General features: G+C 39.7%; 2 protein-coding genes across 2 annotated transcripts; both read right to left on the bottom strand.

Annotated features, from left to right (window-relative positions):
* Positions 1-7,763: 7,763 nt before the first annotated feature.
* On the bottom strand, positions 7,764-9,480 carry LOC145951962 (uncharacterized). Its single transcript, XM_083064171.1, has 3 exons — positions 9,061-9,480; positions 8,674-8,940; positions 7,764-8,384 (listed from the first exon to the last, which is right to left on the bottom strand). Exons 1-3 carry the CDS (start codon positions 9,478-9,480, stop codon positions 7,764-7,766), a joined length of 1,308 nt encoding a protein of 435 aa, XP_082920297.1.
* Positions 9,481-10,095: 615 nt separating this feature from the next.
* LOC109814309 (uncharacterized) lies at positions 10,096-11,445 on the bottom strand. Its single transcript, XM_020378708.2, has one exon. The coding sequence runs from the start codon at positions 11,443-11,445 to the stop codon at positions 10,096-10,098; it is 1,350 nt and encodes a 449-aa protein (XP_020234297.2).
* Positions 11,446-20,418: the final 8,973 nt, after the last annotated feature.

Genomic DNA, 20,418 nt, shown 5'->3' with positions numbered 1-20,418 from the left:
TCAAGAATATAGTTGAAGTGGACTCTATGTTCAATCTTTTGTAGACAAATCAAAATGCTTGCTAAAGGGTCCAACTATTTGGATAAAGTTGGGTAGGACCTGCATTCAAAATTGATTACACATCGATAATGAAACTATTAAAAGGTAGGTGGACGTTGAGGGTTCGGAATAAGCATTTATACATATAAAAGAAACACATCTCTTCCTTATCAACCTCTCGAGACACTCTCTCCCACTCCAAGGGCCTTTGGAGCACAATATAATCCCTTTTTCCCATAGTTCACTATGTTTTTAGATTGTAAGAACTGTACAAGCAAACTCTCATCATTATACCTTGAGACATACTCAAATACCTTATCTTGAGAACTCAATTTTAGTACTTATTTATAGTCACGATAGACTCAAAGTTTGGATTGTGCACCATCATCAAGTTTGGGTTGTTTGTAGGAGGAACTCTTCCACTAGGATAGGCCGACATGTCTTTGGCTCGGGCAACCTCAAGCCTAGGGGGTTCATCTTCAGAGGATATAAAGGCATTGGGGTTGAATGAGTGAGTGGGGAGGATGGATCAGAGAACCTAGATGTAGAATCCAAGGATATAATATTAACCATCCCACCTAATAAAGGAGACTTTATAGATATTGAATTGCTAGAACTCATAAAAGGAGAGAAAACAAAGCGTACCTAGTGTAAGTACTCAGTTACTAAAGGAAGGAGTAGGACAGAGACTATGAGGACAAATTCTCATAGTGATATGAAGGGGGAAGAGCTAAGTAATCCCATGTGAGGGCTAAATGACTTTATTTATAGGAAAAAAAATCTATGAGAAATGAAATGTCACACTTGCTTTGAACCATAAGATCTCTACAAGATTAATGGATTAGAAGGAAGTGACCCATCATATCTTAAACTCCCTTTGAAACTAAGATTCTAGAAGCTTCTCCCATAAGCCAACTACCATGTAATCATTACTATACCTAGTGACATCTCCTGACATTACGTATTCTAAAATGATGGTGTGACAAAGAATTGTAACATTGTCAAAATCCAAAAGAAGATAAAATCTTTTCCTGCCAAAAATGACAATGCAAATGAAATAAACTTTACTCCCTAAAGTTGAAGCTCTAGGGAACTTGTGTATCTGATATGTCCCAAACCATCACACAAAGACATCCCAACTTCGAGAATAAGTACCAAGAGTGGAAACTAGAAACATGAAAAAGTCAAATATTATTTGGCATGTTGAGAAGGTGTCAAAGTTCAATTGTGTTGTCCTCAGCATGTTAGGATCCACTAGTCCATGGCTAATGCAACACTGAAAGTAAGGCTCGACTGTTACACACTAGTTAAAGATTTTATATATTCTTTATTACTTCCATACAAATGGTAATATATCCTTTACTATTTATATTTTAGAACTTCTCCCTCAAAGGACATGACCAATCTAAGCGAAGATAACACATAGCTCTAAACATCTATTAACTTAAGCATTAAAGTCTATTTTACATGTACAACCATCATTCTCAAACTGACTACATCTAAGGAATCTCAAGGAGGACGAGTACTTATTCCCTATAAGTACACTTAGTTTCAAATCTTTGGTCCTTTAATTAGTGTGGGAGTTATAAGATAGTTTTCATAGTTACAGGGCATAAAACTAGACTGATAAAGAGAGACTATGTTCGAATCACCCCAAATAACATTACTCACTAATTATTGACATTTGTTGTTAAAAAAAAAAAACAAAAAGCTTTGGTCCTTTAATGTTATTGTACAAATATTATAATTTATTTAATCAATATAAATTTAAACTTAAAAATCCTTAATTAATATTTCATTTTTCCAACTTCATTAATTATCTTGTTTTTGTAAAGAACAAGTAAATTATTGATTAAAAAGTATCTAATAATTATAGGTGTATAATTGAGAGAAAAATATTATTAGACTCTTGTTTGTGGTGAAATTCGTTTATGAGTCCTTTTTATGCGAACTAGCAAAGTTTTCAATTTAGATATGTAACAAGTAGAATTTTACGTATTGTTAGGACGCGGAAACACTTCATGACTATAACAGTTAAAACTACTCGAAGGAACTACGTGAGACTATGATATGGGCTTCATATAATACATTTTCTTAGCATGCAATGGATTTCCTGAAATGAGTCTTATACGCACAAAAGATAGATGATCATGACGAAACATTCATATAAAACTAGTCGAGGTCCAATTCCATAGGAATCAACGTACATGCAAAGATTTCCAAGAGCCCATCAATAGTTATCACAAAACAGGTTTCATACATGTAAACACTCAAGTGAATTGAATGAACAACATATATGTTGATAATAGAAATCATAATTTGTTTGCTTCCAATAATTGTTGAATAGTGCATAAGGATTTTGAGAAGCAACAAAACTACAATACTACACTATACTAACTAGGCTAGAACTACTCTAAGGAAAAAAAAAGGGTCGCCAAGAAATCATACTCAGTGATCTTGTGAACATGAACCATTAACGTAGGCAGTAGATGCATATAAGCGTGTAAGTATTGGATTTCTGACCCTTGAGATTGAGGCTAGCTTGTCTATTTATAAAAAGGCCAAAACAACAGTTGGATTCATCGTGTCATTAGTAATCGTCCCATTCTTTGGATCGTGTGTTATCTTTTCAGTTGTCTCTAGCTTCCTCAATAACAGTCTTTCGATTATTGATCACTTCCTTCCTTAAAACACCTAATCATTATTTTTTTTAGAGGTGGTTATTATACGTACGTGGTTTCCACGTAGATTATAACTATTTCGTCATGTGGGTAACCTCCTTTAAACTGTTTGAGACTGCTCCGTGACCACTTGTTCAAGTATCAAAATCTTTCTTTTTAAGATTGAGAATTGTACTCGTGATATTTTACTCATTCACTATTTCATGTCATAGATGTGTCTCATTAGTGGTTGAGACCCAGTCTCTTTCAATCTATCAAACATTTCTACTCCAAAATTTTACTCCTAACAACTCTACAATTCAAAAAATGACTTGTGTTCCTGTGTTAGGATACACACTTCACTTATCCTTGTTGTAGCGGGTCTGATCCTAGGACTCGTTCTTCTCGTTCCTATCCGGGTAGTCCGATGTGAGGGGGGTGTGCATGTAAAGACACTCCAACGCTCAAGTAAGTGCTCGGCGTAATAAATGCGGTAGTTGAAAGTTGGATACGTACCTCACAGGGGGTCTGTTTATAGTGTTTCTTGTTGGGCCGTGATTAGGGACTGGGCCCCGGATAATTAGGGGGTTAAACCGAGATATTATGCAAATTAATCTCTCCATAATCATCCTAGCGAAGATTGGTGTCTGAGCCGAACATACCGACTTGTTCCCTTTTATGGGTAGTCGGAATGCTCGGGCTTCGGTTCATTCGGGTTTGGGTGAATGTGTTCGGACCATTCGGTTACGTGGTCGGGGTTCGGACCGTTCGGCCTCATACGGTACACAGCCCCCACAGCGTCGAGGATCGCAGAGACGAAGACGTTAAAAATGTGTGTAGTGGTGGTTCTCGGCGTTCGACCTAGAAGGGGTCTGGGAATAGGTTTAGCCGATTTTGGAATTACTATTGGCCGGTGGAGTATGGGTCGAATGGTGTTTGGACCGAATGGTGGTCGAGTTGTTGAGTTTGGGCCGAGTGATGTTTGGGCCCAATTGTGGCCGAGTTGTTGAGTTTGGGCCGAGTGATGTTTGGGCCAAATGGTGTTTGGGCCAAATTGTGGCCGAGTGCCTGAGTGGCTTAGGCTGAGTTGAAGCCTACCTTGGATTAAACCGAGGCCCCAGTTTTGCTTGAGTCTTGTACCGAGGCATGATCAGTGTTCGTGGGGAGGTGTTGCAGGATGTGACCTGCCACGTTAGCCCTAACGGTTATCATTTCAAAGGTTGTGAGATCTGGGCCGTTGAATGATGGCGATCAAACGGTCGTGGCTTGGGGGCGTCTTTTCACCTCCTCCCGTTTACCTTGCCTATAAATAGGGAGGTTGGGAGTGAAAATTTACGCGCTATAAATTTTCCGAGCTCTCTCGATATCAGGATTCTTCCGAGCAAACTGAGAAAGGTAAATTTTGTATTCTTTTATTTTGGCAATAAATGGATAGGGGTTATGAATCCGCCAGGAATTGGACGTCTTCAGAGGGGTCGGGCGCTTCGTCAGATGGAGAGGGATCGGCTTCCAGTGAAATATCCATGTTGCCCCCGCTGCAATGTGAGGTGGTCTTTCCTTCCGATCACCCCGAACCAGAGGATAGTGGGGATGATGTGGTCGAGGTGTTGCCTCCGACCACGTTGGCCGTGGCTTTGGCTCGGGCAGTCAAAGTGGACGAACGGGGTGTGGGTCGCGTCGGTCAGCCAACATCGCAGGTTGCGTTGCGAGTCGGTTCTAGCGGGGATGGAGTAGAAGTAGTCGGGGACGCGCGAGGTAAAGGCGCTATTGGTTCGACTACTCGGGCTAGGGCGCGGATCGACTACGGGACTTTGGAGATGCCTGGCTATGAATGGGTTGACGGTAAGGTCGGCGTTTATTTTTCTCAACTGTCGGACCAAGGGTTGTTGGACACGTTTGTGTCTTTGGAAAATTGTTTTGGGAGTGGGGAAGACCAGTTTCCCCTACTAGTCGAGGCCTGTGTGGACGATGGGTCAGAGGCCGACTTTGTGTTTTTGGAACGAGGGGAGAATGATGACGACTACTTTTACGCCTACATGTGTTGGTTTACGCCTACATGTGTTGGTTTACTCAATGTTGCCCCGACTCAGTTGCATCCGAATGCCTGGGCCGCGATGCAGGCGTTTCGGAATCTCTGTTTATGCTTGGGTTTCACTCCCCGACCCCTCGCCTTTCTATATTATTATACTTGTCGACCGAGCAAGCCGGTGAAGTGGGTGTCTCTGTCTCGGGTGCCGAAGCGAGGGTTTCTTCGGGCCTTCACTTCTTCGTACAAAGGGTTTAAGAGTGGGTTTTTCAAGGTTCGTTGGGGGCCGGAGTTAAAACATTGTTTTTATGATCGTGAGGGCAACCCATTGTTTCCCTTCTATTGGACGAAGCGTCCGACTCGTTACGAGGCGTGTTCCGTGTCTGGACTTCCCGACGAGGACAAGGAGATCGTGGACCTACTGGATCAGTTACCGAAGGGCTTGCCTGTCCGAGGCCTTTTGGATATTTTTGAAACATCTCATTTCGAGATGGCTCTACTAGGTATGTGTTTTCAAGTTTCGGTTGTTTAGCAGTTTTGAATTGATGTTAAGATTTGTGTTGTTGTAGGGTTAATGGCTGGGGGTAAACTGGACGTGATCGCAATGCTCGCCAAGAGGGCGAAGGAGGCCAAGGAGAGCGGGAAGGTGCCACCGGCACGGTCGGCCCTTAAAGTGCAACGGGATAAACCTGCTCATGTGCTGGTTCCTGTGGTCGACCCCAAGAAAAAGGGGAACATGTCTCGAGCGCGGGCTGCGGAACAGAATATTGAGTCGGAAAGGCCGAGCTCCTCCTCCAAGCACCCTAAACAATTATCTTTGGAGCAAGCAGGGTGCGGTGCCTTCGCCATTCCGGCCGTTGTGGTCGGGTCTAACTTCTTGGCATCGGGAGTTCAGGTTGAGAATTTGGTCAGTCTCGACCTTACCACTGGCGGAGGACTTCAATATTTGGAGGGAATGTCCGTAGAGGCCGAATACAAGCTCTTCTGTGAGCTTGATGCTCGGACTTCTCTTGTGGCAAAGCATGTCATGATGAGATCGACAGTCTCGGCTGAGAGGCTTCAAGCACGCTTGAAGGATGCCGAGAATACAGTGAAGGATGCTCTGAGTGCCAACGCCAAGGCCACAGAGTCGGCTGAGGAGCTGAAGAAAGCGGTCGATGCCTATCGTAGGGAAGCCGACGACCTAAAGTTGGCTATGCAGAAGAGGAAGGCCGAGTCTGCCACCGCTGCTGGTGAGATCAATCGGCTAAAGGAGGAAGCCACCAAGTTCGAGGCCGAATCCACCGAGCAGATCCTCTCCCAGCACGACGTCGGTTTCAACCATGCTGTCCAGCAAGCTTATCAGTTCTGTGACGTCCCGGCTGATTTTCAATTTGACGTTAGCCAGGATTTCTTAAATGACAAGTTTATCAGCTTTGCCAAGTTCCCCCAAGGGGCTCAACCTGATGTCGAAGCTCCTCGGCAAGCTGAGTTTGGTCGGGCTCCGGTGCACCAGACCGAGGAAGAGGACCCGGTTATAGATGTGGTGGGTGGCGAGGACCCACCAGGGTCGGTAGCTGTATAAGGTAGGCTAGGGTTGATCTTTTTTGCCTTTTCATTCTGTACCTGGGCCGTTGGCGCCTTTTGTAAGCCCAGCCTCTAGTGTCGGTGTATAGACTGACTATTTTTGTAAGTAGCCATTTTGACCGGCCGTGATTAATGAAACTTTGAAGTTTGTCTTGCTTAAGATTTCCTTGCTTTAATTTTACCAAGTTACCACTAATATAAACCGACTTCACTATGATCGATGCGGACGAGTTGTATGTTTAAACGTAAGCCGTTAACGTTTCGCTTATGAGTATTCGGGTTACAATATTTTGGTCTTGACATGGTTTGAAATTTATTTTGTAATTCGGACTAGTCGGTTTCGGGAGTAAAACCTGTCGGGCCTGCGTGCGCGTCGAAGTGTTCGGCCGAGTGGGTAGTTGGTAGGGAAAACTGTTGGGCACGATTACACCGTTTGTGACTTCATCCTGGGAACACGTAGTGTTCGGCCTAGGTACATCCTTAGCCGAGGGGAGTACTCGGGAGGGGACCTGTTAGGCGCGGGTGTATAAACGAGTGGTCGGCCTGGTGTAGCTCGGCGACGGAGGCGTTTGTGCAGAGTACTCGGCCCAGGTGCGTCTTTAGCCGAGGAGGATACTCGGGAGGGAAACCTATTCGGCGCGAGTGCACGTTTGAGTGGTCGGCCGAGGGTTGCTCGGCGAGGGTACACGGGAGTAGTACTCGGCCTAGGTACATCCTTAGCCGAGGAGGGTACTCGGGAGGGAAAGCTGTTAGGCTCGATTGTACGTTGGAGTGGTCGGCCGAGGGTTGCTCGGCGTCGGTGCGTGAGAGTAATGTTCGGCCTAGGTACATCCTCAGCCGAGGAGGGTACTCGGGAGGGAAACCTGTTAAGCTCGATTGTACGTTGGACTGGTCGGTCGAGGGTTGCTCGACGTCGGTGCGTGAGAGTAATGTTCGGCCTAGGTACATCCTTAGCCGAGGAGGGTACTCGAGAGGGAAACTTGTTAAGCTCGATTGTATGTTGGAGTGGTCGGCCGAGGGTTGCTCGGCGTCGATACGTGAGAGTAATGTTCGGCCTAGGTACATCCTTAGCCGAGGAGGGTACTCGGGAGGGAAACCTGTTAAGCTCGATTGTACGTTGGAGTGGTCGGTCGAGGGTTGCTCGGTGCCAATACGAGTTAACCGAGATCAGACCTGCATAATCGTGACCTATACGTATGCATAATATTAAATAAGGAGAGAAATGATTTTCAAGTTTTTGCATTAATGAAGTGCCTCGTTAAAAATCTTGCCGACCCAAAACCCTCCTTAGGGAAAAAAGAGTCGGTCAAGGAAAAGAGTGCACTAGTACATCAGCTGTAATACATCTTTAGGTGAGTGGAATTCCAAGTCCTAGGGATAGGTTCTCCGGACAGGTGCTCCAGCTTGAACGCTCTGTTGTTCAGGTTGTGTCGGACTCGGAAGGGCCCGTCCCAGTTTGGGGCGAGCTTCCCTTATCTCGGGTCTTTTCTCGCTTCGCCTGTGGCTCTCCAAACGAGATCTCCTTCTCGGAATTCTCTAGGATTTACCTTGCTGTCGAACCTTCTCTTGTATCGTTGTTTGGTGGCCTCGACCACTACCAACGCTCGGTCTCGAACTTCTTCTACCGCCTCCAGATTTGTTCGGGGCTCGGCTCCGTTGTTTGCTTCATCGAAGTGGGCTTGGCGGAATGATGGTTCCCCGATTTCCACTGGGATCATCGCATCGGACCCATAAGCCAGGCGAAAGGGGGTTTCTTGTGTAGTCGATTGAGGAGTGCATCGGTATGCCCAGAATACCTCGGGTAGTTGCTCGGCCCATGCTCCCTTTGCTTCCCCTAGCCGTTTCTTTAATTCTGCCAGGATGACCTTGTTGGCCGACTCGGCCTGCCCGTTTGTTTGTGGGTGCTCTACCGAGGTAAACTTGTGCTGCACTCCTAGGCCGGCTAAGAACTCGTTGAGTTTTCGATCGGTGAATTGAAGGCCATTGTCGGTTACCAGTGTATGCGGGACGCCAAAACGAGTGATGACATTTCTCCATAAGAACTTTTGGACCTGGAGAGCAGAGATGCATGCCAAGGGCTCGGCTTCAATCCACTTAGTAAACAAATCCACAGCGACAATGAGGAACTTGCATTGCCCCTTGGCGATCGGAAAAGGTCCGAGTAAGTCGGCTCCCTAGGTAGCGAACGGCCACGCGGGGGGGGATGCAATGTAATTGCTTGGCCGGCTGGTGGATCAGGTTCCCATGTTTCTGACACGGTAGACACTTCTTCACAAATGTTGCGCAGTCGGTGCTCATGGTCGGCCAATAGTATCCGGCCCGTAAGAGTTTGGAGATAGTCGTCCTTGCCCCTGAGTGCATGCCGCATATCCCCTCGTGCACCTCCCTCATCACATAATCGACCTCATGGGGGTCAAGGCACTTTAGCAGAGGGGTAGAGAAGCCACGTTTGTACAGTTGCCCGGCTATGATGACATATCTACTAGCTTGAGTTCTCAACCATTTGGCCTCGGCCGGGTCGTCCGGTGTGATTCCGTTAATGAGGAACGTTTTGATTTCGGTTCGCCAGTCTGGGAGGTCGTTGGGGTCGGTGCGGCCGACACTGACACTTGCTATCATTTCTGTCTCGACACTAGGGTGGTCGATCTCCTGTTGGATAATGGTTCTCAAATGACCTGGCTTTTTGGTTGCAGCTAGCCTAGCCAACTGGTCGGCTCGAGTGTTGTTTTCGCGTGGGATGTGTTCGACCAACACCTCCTAGAAGTTTGCCTTCAATCTTTGATAGGCATGGTAGTATTTCATCATGTTGTGGTCTTTCACTTGGAAGTTACCACCCACTTGCTCTGCCACCACTTTGGAGTCCGTCCGGCATCTGATTCTTGATGCCCCCATATCCTCGGCCAACCTTAAACCAGCCAGTAGAGCTTCATACTCTGCCTGATTGTTTGAAGCTTTGAACTTGAAGCGCAAAGATTGTTCTAAGGTCATCCCTTTTGGTCCTTCTAAGATCACACCGGCCCCACTCCCCTGGCCGTTCGAGGAACCGTCTACGTCGAGGGTCCACCAATGCTCTTCGAAGTGGCCGTGCGGGTGGAGTTCATTAATGAAGTCTGCCAGGCATTGGGCTTTGATCGGCCCTCTTGACTTGAAGGTGATGTCAAACTGTGACAGCTCCACTGACCAAGCCATCATCCTCCCAGCGAGTTCGGGCTTGCCTAGGACCTTCGAGATCGGGCAATCGGTGTACACAACTACCCGGTGGCTTTGGAAATAATGCCTTAGCCGCCTAGAGGCGTGTACCAGGCAGAGTGTAACTTTTTCAATCAGCTGGTACCAGGTCTCGGCATCTTGCAAGAGTCGGCTGACAAAGTATATTGGGGTTTGGGTTCCTTCTTTTTCTTGCACCAGGACCGAGCTGATCGCTTCGTCAGACACCGCCAAGTATACCAGGAGCGGGTTTCAAGGATTAGGCCTCGTTAGGATTGGCGGCGTCGCCAATGTTGCTCTCAGGGCTGTGAAGGCTTCTTCGCAGGCCTCGTCCCATGAAAAGGCCGAAGCCTTTCGCAGGAGCTTCGTCATGGGGCTGATTTTGTCAGCCAGGCGGGGGAGGAATCGGGACAGGGCTACCAATCTTCCTGAAAGTCGTTGTAATTCCTTGAGGTTACTCGGACTTCGCATGTCTAATACGGCCTGGCACTTGTCTCGGTTTGCTTCTATGCCTCTCGCCGATAACATGAACCCCAGAAATTTGCCTCCCTTGACCCCGAAGGTACATTTCTCGGGGTTAAGCCTCATGTTGTGCTTTCAGAGTTCCCCGAAGATTTCGGCTAAGTCCGCTATGTGGTCGGTGAGAGAGTTGGACTTGACTACCATGTCATCCACATAAATTTCGATGTTTCGGCCGATCTGATCCCGGAACACTTTGTCCATCAGCCTTTGGTATGTCGCTCCAGCATTTTTCAGTCCAAATAGCATGACTCGGTAGCAAAAATTGGCGCTCTCGGTGATGAACGCCGTTTTTTCTTCATCGGCAGGGTGCATCTTTATTTGGTTGTAGCTAGAGTAAGCGTCCAGGAAACTAAACACAGCATGCCCAGATGCGCCGTCGATGAGCCGGTCGATGCAAGGGAGTGGGTAAGCATCCTTCGGGAAGGCTTTATTGAGGTCGGTGTAGTCGGTGCACATTCTCCACTTGCCATTCGATTTTTTGACCAACACCATGTTGGCTAGCCAGGTGGTGTAGGTGACTTCTCGGATGAACCCTGCTTGTAGGAGTTTTTGTACCTCGGCATTGGCGGCTCTCCTCTTCTCATCACCCATTTTCCGCTTCTTTTGAGCGACAAGTCGGACATCTCGGCATACGGCCAGTCGGTGACATAAAAACTTTGGATCTATACCCGGCATGTCTGACGTCGTCCATGCAAAGAGGTCTCGGTTATCCCGGACTACACACTTGACTCGGTTTACGACGGCCTCGCTCAGTTGAGACCCAATGTTGGTGGTCTGTTCCGGCGTTCGGCCTAATTGAAAAGGAACGAGGTCTTCAGCAGGCTCAATGCGCTCCTCTTCACCTAGTTGGGGATCGAGGTCTATGTCCTCCGTCATTGCCTGCCTGACGACATGTACACCTCTCGCGGACGTCGGGGGGTCGGCAATAGGTTTCACCTTTAGGCTCGAGAGGTAGCACTCTCTCGCCGTCTTCTGATCGGCATGAACAGTAATTACCTGACCATCCCTTGATGGAAATTTCATGCACAGGTGAGGGGTTGAGATAATGGCCCCCAGTGCGTTGATCGAGGGTCGGCCTAGTAGGATGTTGTAGGACGTGCTCGCGTGTACCACAATGTAGCGAATTTTGATCTCTCGGGCAGACTTTTGGTCGAAGCCGAAGCGTGTGTACAGATCAATGCACCCTCTCGTCATGACTCTCTCGCTCGAGAATCCTACCAGTGGCTCGTGGTACGGTTCTAAGCTCTCCTCTGGGATCCCCAGTTGCATGAAGGTGTTCCAATACAAGATGTCAGCGGAGCTTCCCTGGTCGATCAGGGTCTTCTTCACAATGCAATTATGAACCTCAACAGAAATCACCATGGGATCGTCCTGAATGGGGTCGACGCCACGGAAGTCTCGATCCGAGAACGTGATCGGAGGCATCTTCGGTGTTCTCCGCTGATTTACATTGTTCACCGATCGTACAGCTCGGAGGTGTCTCCTTCGTGCCGAAGATGTAGAACCTCCCCCGGCGAAGCCTCCAGCTATTGTGTTGATAACTTTCTTTGGCCGGTCATTGTCTTCTCGAGAATGCCTAGAATAGTCTCTCTTTCGTCAGACCGAGATCGGCGGCGTCGGTCCTTTGTGGGTGCCACTTCCCGAGCGTGGTAGTCTCTCCCTCTCGACTGATTGTTTTGAGGGGTGACAAAGCTTGTGAGATGACCTTGCTTCACTAGGTCTTCAATCTTGTCCTTTAGGGCCGAGCACTCTTCTGTCGAGTGCCCTCTGTTTCGGTGGAACCTACATGTCTTAGCTTTGTCGGCCCTCGGGGGGGTGTTCGCCCTTTTCGGCATTACCAAGATTTCGGAGGCGACGGCTTGTTCCATCACCTTGGCCCTACTTGCATTCAGTGGAGTGTACGCAGTGTAACGTGGTCCTCTCGGGGGGCGAACATTAACTTGTTCGGTATGGGTCTTTTTCATCGGCTCTCGGCCGGATTCCTTTCGGCCAAAACCTTCTTCGGCTCTAGCCTGATTTCAGGTTTCCGCCAGTTCCTCCATTTGCATGTACTTCTCGGCTCGTCGTCTAAGGTCGTTCATATCAACCGGTGGTTTTCTGCACAAGCTATTCACGAAAGGGCCCCGCCTGAGGGTAGTGCTCAGCCGGTCCAACGCCACTGCGGGGTTTAGATAGCTGATCTCTATGGCTATCTTGTTGAATCGGTCCATGAAACTTCTCAGACTTTCTTTTTTCTCCTGACGAACTCCCGCCAGGGCCAACGAGGTCGTTCTATACGGCTTGCTCGTCACAAATTGGAGAGAGAATTGGGATGACAATTCATTGAACGAGTCGATGGACGCGCTCGGTAACCTCGTGAACCAACTCAAGGCTTTTCCTTTCAGCGACGTGGGGAATATTCGGCATAGTGCGGAGTCGTCCTGAGTAGAGAGAGTTGCTTGTGTTAGAAAAACATTCAAGTGCTCTTCGGGGTCGGTAGACCCATCGTACTTCTCTATTGGTAGGCTCTTCCAATGGTCCAGTAAGGTCGCCTCCATTATTCTCCTGGAAAAAGGATGCCTCAGGGAATGGACGGTGGTGTCGGCCTTGTTGCCTATCAGGGAAGTAACCGGTGTTCGGGTGACCTGGTCGGTTGGGGCATGATAGGCTGACTCTTCCGCGAGTGTGGGAGTAGACGGCACACAAGTTTGATTCAGGTTTCGGAGCTCTGCGTTTTGTCGTCGTAGTTCGGCTAGTTCCCGGGCATCAGCCTCCCTTTGCCTTCGGATGGCCGCCATTTCCTCGTGCAATGCGCGCAGGTCGTCTTGGAGGTCGGGTTGGGCTTGACCGGTATTCGGCCAGACCTGTTGCACCACCAGCTCCGGTTGGGTCTGGGGCATTCCGTACGGGTAACGTTCTTGGTTGGTCATGACGGGGTTACTTTCGAGGTTAGGGATCGGTTGAGTCGTTGTTGATTGTCCCTTGCGCGTAACTACCATATCTTGGTCTCAGTCGTAGAGTTTAAAAGGGGCTGAAACGTCTCTTCGGCCCCACGGTGGGCGCCAAATGTTCCTGTGTTAGGATACACACTTCACTTATCCTTGTTGTAGCGGGTCTGATCCTAGGACTCGGTCTTCTCGTTCCTATCCGGGTAGTCCGATGTGAGGGGGGGTGTGCCTGCAAAGACACTCCAACGCTCAAGTAAGTGCTCGGCGTAATAAATGCGGTAGTTGAAAGTTGGATACGTACCTCACAGGGGGTCTATTTATAGTATTTCTTGTTGGGCCGTGATTAGGGACTGGGCACCGGATAATTAGGGGGTTAAACCGAGATATTATGCAAATTAATCTCTCCATAATCATCCTAGCGAAGATTGGTGTCTGAGCCGAACATACCGACTTGTTCCCATTTATGGGTAATTGGCATGCTCGGGCTTCGGTTCATTCGGGTTTGGGTGAATGTGTTCGGACCATTCGGTTACGTGGTCTGGTGTTCGGACCGTTCGGCCTCATACGGTACAACTTGCATCAACGGAATAAGCTCTATAATTTGCATCATGTTTCTTTTAAAACCTTTTTAGTCTTTTATTTTCTCAACAATGGTTGCTCGTAGCATGATTACTATGAGTTAAACGACAATGACGTGTTTCAACCCAAGAATTAATCCGTTGTAAGACTTATTCATATTTGATGAGTTTTCTCAAATACTAATACATATAATTAATAGTGAAAATTAAAGTCAAATAAAACCATGAGTCACACAAATAATTGACTTATAACTAGAAAGGCTACCAAAATAAATACAGCGCACCCTATTGAGATGCTTGGTCAATTAATTGTCTTACTTTCTTCAGTTTTCAAACACACGATGACAATTTATTTTTGACATGTTTCAAGAAAAACATTCTCTTTTTATTCCAAGTTTACTCTTTATCATGTGCACTAGTCTATGAGAAAAGCAACTTCTTTTTGTTTAATTAATATGCTGCATCTTGGTACCAACGAATTGACCATACCAATACACAATTTACATTTAACCAAGTAATTCAAGAATATTGAACCTACATTTGTATTTTTTTTTCTTATTTGTGATTCATTTATTCCCTATGACACTTTCCTGCGAATTATATAGATATGTGCTGAACCGGAAGGTCAAGTGATTTTATATCCATATATTAATAGTTGGGCATACGAAAATTTTCTTAAACTTAGTGCTCACCGTAAGCTAGCTAGAAAGCTATCAAACTAAATAAAAATAAATAAATTTTTTTTTTTTATTTTAAAAATAAACTAAGTTGAATGTACATCATGAATGCATCACATGTGTAATTTATGTGTCAATATACACAGCTAGCATTTTTAAAATGTGTTCAATTTAAAACAGTGCCTTTTTCGGTAATTTGGTTAAACATCCTTGGTAATTCCAAAATAGACGCAAGTTTCTCTTTTACTTTCACATATAAAAACAATTTCTTTAAACAGGCAAGTCTTACTTAAATAACAAAAATTATAAAAGTGTAAATAACTTGCAACTCAAGAAACACGCAATGTCAATAATTAAGAAAATTACACTATTTAAGAAAATTGAACCTACATTTATCTCTTTTTTTCTTGTGTTGTAGCTTTATTCATTTATGCCCAATGACTCTTTCCCATCAATATAGATATGTGTTGATCGAAGTTAAAGGTCAATTGATTATATCCCTATTAATAGGCATAGGAAAACTTTGTTAAACTTTATGCACACCGTAAGCTAGAAATTAAATGAACTAAATCAATGAAATAAATAGTTATATTTATTATAAAAAAAAAAAAAAAAAAACTAAGTTAAACGTTCAGCATGCATGCATCATACGTGTAATGTGTCAATGTACATAACGGGTTTAAAATGTAACCCAATTTATGGCAATGACTCTTTCGGTAATTTGATTAAACACCCTATGAGAGTATGGTTTAAACTTTTACAAGAGAGAAGCAAATTTCTCTTTTACTTTCAAATTAATTAGTATACCTGATGTAAAAAAAAGAACATTTCTTTAAACGGGCAAGTTCTAAACAGTAAAAACAACTAGAGTGGAAATTACTTGTAACTCAAGAAATAGACAAAGTCTATAAATACTAGGTAATACTTGTAATTGTTATACCTTTTGAATAGAATACGATGGCTAATCAGTATGATATTCGACAGAGACTTGAAATACAATCTCAACTTGAAAGCATTGACCGGAGAATGAATCAAGCACGATCTTTAATTGAAAAAGAATGGGAAAAGGAAAACCATGTTCGCGATTTGGAATACATATTTTCCTTGGAGGACACACTTGAACAGCTAAGGACAGAGCGGGCAGATCTCCTTATTTCATTCACCAGAAAAGTTCGTGACCCCAGAAGATTTTAGAATTCGATTATTAAGTGATCCTAAATTATATATATGGTGCATGATGAATTCCTACATTATAATCAGGTGTTATTAATTTATATATATATATATATAATCTAAAAGCATTACACACATGTTATATACATATTGATTACGATCATGTATATTTAATAATTCTGAACTTTCTAATAATTTTTCATGGGAGACTCCCATTATTATATGGTAGTCAATTACTCCTAATTTAATCTTGTGTCAGTTACTATTAGTTAATGTAGGCAGCATGCATATGCATGTGTTTTTATATTTCATATAGTTCTTAGAATTGGAATTCAATTGTGCATCATTACTCGGGGAAAAAAAAGATATAGAAACTTTATTTGTTTAATTTTGTGCTTCTGTGTTTGATTAAATCGTCATATTATCAATCATATATACATTTTGTTTATTTATTTTTATTGTAATGGGACTACAACACAATTTGAACTTAATTAAAATATGTGTATATATATTATCTCAATTTGAACATAATTAAAATATGATTTAAAATAATTTTAATGTTGATTGCGAGTGTGGTTGGTAATTATATGCATGGAAATTGAAAGATTAATTAATTATATATCATGGGAAAATTTTTAAGTTATTTATTTTGTTTCTATGCACGATAGTCGCTTTGAGGTTACTACTTATGACCTTATGTATGTTATTCTCAATCCCTATACATCAATAGAAGAAGAAAAGAAAAAAAAAAAAAAAAAAAAAAAAAAAAAAAAAAAAAAACAGTAGTTGATTTTGAAAAAGAAAGTAATAAAGGATGTGACAATTTGTTTCCATTCAAGTTTGAACAATTAATTATTTAGTATAATATAATTATTTATTGATTGTCAAAACATTAGTTAAATGCTGTTTACTTAAGTGATTTTCATATTTAATGTTAATTATAAATGAATGATATGAAATAAAATTAATAATAAAAATAAGATATAAAGAAAAAATTTAATCACGAGTAACTTTAAAAGTTAATAATTAATATTTATATGTAAGAACAAAGAAAAATCTGTTACTTATAATTAGGATCCGTTAATATTACACTATCTAATTTAAATATAATATACAATAAATTAGCTAACTAACGAATTATGACAGCTAAGATTATTTAATCGAACATTTTCAAAATTTTCGTAAAAATAAAATTTTGAAATTTTTAATTAGGTTTCTAAGTTAAATAAATTTATAATCAAGTCATTTATATTTTTATAGTTTTTAGGATTAAAAATCTGTTTACAGTTAAAAAAATTTCACAAAATAATTTTATATCTTTATGTTTGAACAATGATATATTTTTTTTGAGGGAACAATGATATATTAGATTATTATTCATTGTTATCATTCTTGTGTATCATGTTTTAATTCATACAGGTTAAACTTTCATACTAATCCAAAATTCTTATGATAGGTGAATTTTTACAATTACAAGTAGGAACTAAAACTCAATATATACAAATAATGATCACATGAAATAATAATGACGTGATTATACAGGTATGAGAATATAAAAAATATTTAGTTCGTTAACAAATTTTTAAACACAGAAACTAAATTATAAAAATATAAGAAAAAAATGAAGAAACTAATTACAATTTTTATTTATTTATAAACATATTTAAAAATCATCAAAATTTTCATAATTAAATAATGCGTTAAAAAATACTGTGGCTTTCAGAACCATGCATAAAAGAAGCCTTGATGGAAACATTTCAAATAACATTTTCAGTTTGTTTCTCTCACATTTCGCTTTCAATGAAGGATTCCCTTATTCACGTCCTTTATTATCGATTTCTTACAAATCTTCAACAACGTTTTGAATATGGCAATTGTCCAAAGTTTTCCCTTCTGGCTGGAACCCCTGACCCATCCAATTAATTGTCCAATGTTTGAAATTCTTTTAAGAAAAATAAATTAAATAACATAAAGATTAGTTTTCTATTGTGATTCAACAAAGAAAATGAACGCTGCAAATTTTAAATTTTAAACCATCATAACTTCATTTCAAAAAATTCTTTCACAATGTAATTAATCATGATAAAAAAAAATTATCTTATGATCAACTCTCTAATGTCAAAAAAAAAAACACAAGAGGCGAAATTGTACCAAAAAATTTAAAACAGTAGCATAAAAAAAACACTACCTTTGAAACCCATCACCTAGTTTGGCCCGTTACTGTTTTGTTGGCACTAGTTTTAGTGTGTCATTGTTATGATGTGTGAGATCAATATACACGTGTTCATACTTACATTCCATCCATTTTATTAATAAATAAGATTAGTCATATTTTTTTAATAATTTTGTTTTTTAAATTACTTTTCAAACTACTCTTTATTTATTTTTAAAAATTATCCTTATAAGTTATAACTACTATTAAAAAATTATTCATACTCTTTTATTATTAATCGTTCATTTTCATTTTATTTTTTTGAAATTAGACAGAACAGAAATTCTCTTTAATGTTAGTATTTAAATAAATATAATGTACCCATAAATCTTGTTTTAAAACATAATTTTAAACATATTATTAGTGAAACTTAACTTAGGTATTGTTTGAAATATTTTTTATTATTTTTAAATAAAGAAATTAAACAATAAAAATCATATAATGACACAATCACACATAAATTTAAAAAAAAAATAAGTAAAAAATCAAACATAAAAAGGTAGAGATAAAAAACAATCATAACACATTAATGTAAAATAATAAAGAAATCAAATAAACATAAATAAAATTATACTAATATTCTTTCTACATAACACCAATATATTTTATATAAATCATCAAGTAAAAATATTTATTATTTTAAACTTTATGTTACCATTCATTTTGACATTTTTATTATATGTTATGTTTTGATTTTATCGTTCTATAGTTATTATATTTTCTTTCATAATTTAAAAAGTGATTGCAATTTTATTAGGCGGTTTTTATAAAATTTTATATTTAAGGTATAATTTTTTAAAATAATTACTAAAAGATAAGATTTTAAATTAAAGTTTAAACTTCATGAATTTAACATAATTAGATGTTTAGTTCCTTTAAAATAACATTATTTTAATTCTAATTCCTTTAGTTATAATTATTAAAGTTTAAGTCTTCTAAATTGTTGTTATTTTCATTTCAATTTTATCAAATTTTAGTTGTTTTATTTTGATCTCTATAATTTTTCACTTTTTATGTTAAATTTAACTGTCAAATGATGAGAATAACGAAAATAAAATTAAAAAAAAAAAATCAAGAACAAAAAAAATTAAGATAAAAATGATCTATTTTACAGAAATTAAAAGGTTATTTGAATCTTAATATTACTTTAAAATTTTAAAAATAACAATATAAAGATTTAAAAAAAAAAAAAAAAAAAAAAAAAAAAAAAAAAAAGCGAGACTTACAAGAAGAAAAAAATTGGAGGTAGTACTAATTAATAACGAGAAATAATGATAACATCCTCAAATTCTACTACTAATGGGATTTTTAATGAAACTACTTTTGTCATTTGGTGAATGTTTGTAACATCACCCGTCACTTCATTGGTTTTTGAAATGCAATGCAAAGTATTTCGTGTTGTTCACTCCGTACATGGAAGCCATTAATGGGGCTTGGTCAATAAAACATGTCTTTACTCCACCCTGTTCCATTCTCAGCTTTTCCCCCTCTCCTTATTGCAACTGAATTATGCATTGCAGGTGCCAATATCAGAATAACAATGACAAAAATTCCCATTATCTACCACAATCGTCTGCAATAACTTACCACCAATGACAAATATGAACGGAACACCACCGTCCATAGTTGTTGAACATTTATACTGTGCTTTAACTTGTGTTTTTTTCATCCAACCATCCCCACCTATGAGAAATTACTGCAAGATCCTCAAATATCATCATTCATGACAGCTAGAGTTTCACGATACCCAAAAAAATAAAAGAATTCAGCTCTATGTCATGGATTTGCTCTAGATTAGCTTGCATGTATAAGAAAAAAATAATTACATTAATTAAGAAAATTAATTATTTGTATTAAACTTTATTAGTCACATCTATAATATTCTTTCTAAATTATCTTTGTTATAAATAAATGTTAAAAGAAGTAGTCTAATTGAAAGATCATACATTAAAGAAAAAGTATTTTATAGAGAATATCACTATATGACACAAAAATAGTTGAAATGAATCCTTATATATTAAACATAATTTTATATCTAGCATTAAAGTATTTTTAGGAGTTTTTCGTTTAATTTTTTTTTTTTTTTATAAAAATAACTTATTATTTAATTCAATTTTTACTTATCATTTATTATCTAATTCAATTTTTACTTATCATAATTATTTATGAATTAAATTATTATATTTTAAAAATAAATTATCAATAAATAAAAACAATATTGTACTATAACATAAATTATTTATCATAAATCTATAATATAATTTATATGTTTAAAAAATATAGATCTAAATATATTTTTAGACCTTCAAATTTAAGGTAATTTTATTTTTTTCCCTCAAATTTAAAATTACTTTTTAGTCTTGCAATTTTTAAAATTCTTGTTTTAATCCTTTGAATCACCAATAACATATATGAAAGTGAGACAATTATGTAACATTAACTAAATTTAATTTTATGTTTTCACTAACAAATACATTAATAGGTAGATTTTGTGTAATAGTATTTAACAAATTTTTTTAAAAAATAATTGAATATTAGGACTAAAACAAAATATTTTGAAATTATAGAAACTGAAAAATATCAGTTTTATATTTGAGAGACTAAAAAAGACTTATCTTAAATTTGAAAGACTAAAAACATATTTAAGTAAAAAAAATCTTATAAAAATTTTAAACATAATTTATATATTCAAACATAATATTTAATTATATATAATTTATTATAAATTTTAGTTACATAGAATAAATATTTTGTTTGTATTACACAACTAAAATATTTGTTTTTTTATATTTAAGAATAAAAAATATATATTTTCCTTATAATAGAAAACA

The sequence above is a fragment of the Cajanus cajan genome, chromosome 9 (assembly GCF_000230855.2).
Source record: "Cajanus cajan strain Asha chromosome 9, NIPB_CcT2T_4, whole genome shotgun sequence".
NCBI lineage: Eukaryota > Viridiplantae > Streptophyta > Magnoliopsida > Fabales > Fabaceae > Cajanus > Cajanus cajan.
This window is presented reverse-complemented; position numbering and strand designations above follow the sequence as displayed.

Bases quoted from the DNA above. Each gene is read 5' to 3' on its own strand.
- LOC145951962 (XM_083064171.1), bottom strand. From the start codon at position 9,480: ATGGCTTGGTCAGTGGAGCTGTCACAGTTTGACATCACCTTCAAGTCA. The intron at 8,941-9,060 runs GCAAACTTCTAG...ATTATCCAACAG, and splicing joins ATGCCTATCAAAGATTGAAG to GAGATCGACCACCCTAGTGT. The intron at 8,385-8,673 runs GTGCACGAGGGG...TTGTTTACTAAG, and splicing joins TCGATTATGTGATGAGGGAG to TGGATTGAAGCCGAGCCCTT.
- LOC109814309 (XM_020378708.2), bottom strand. From the start codon at position 11,445: ATGCCTCCGATCACGTTCTCGGATCGAGACTTCCGTGGCGTCGACCCC.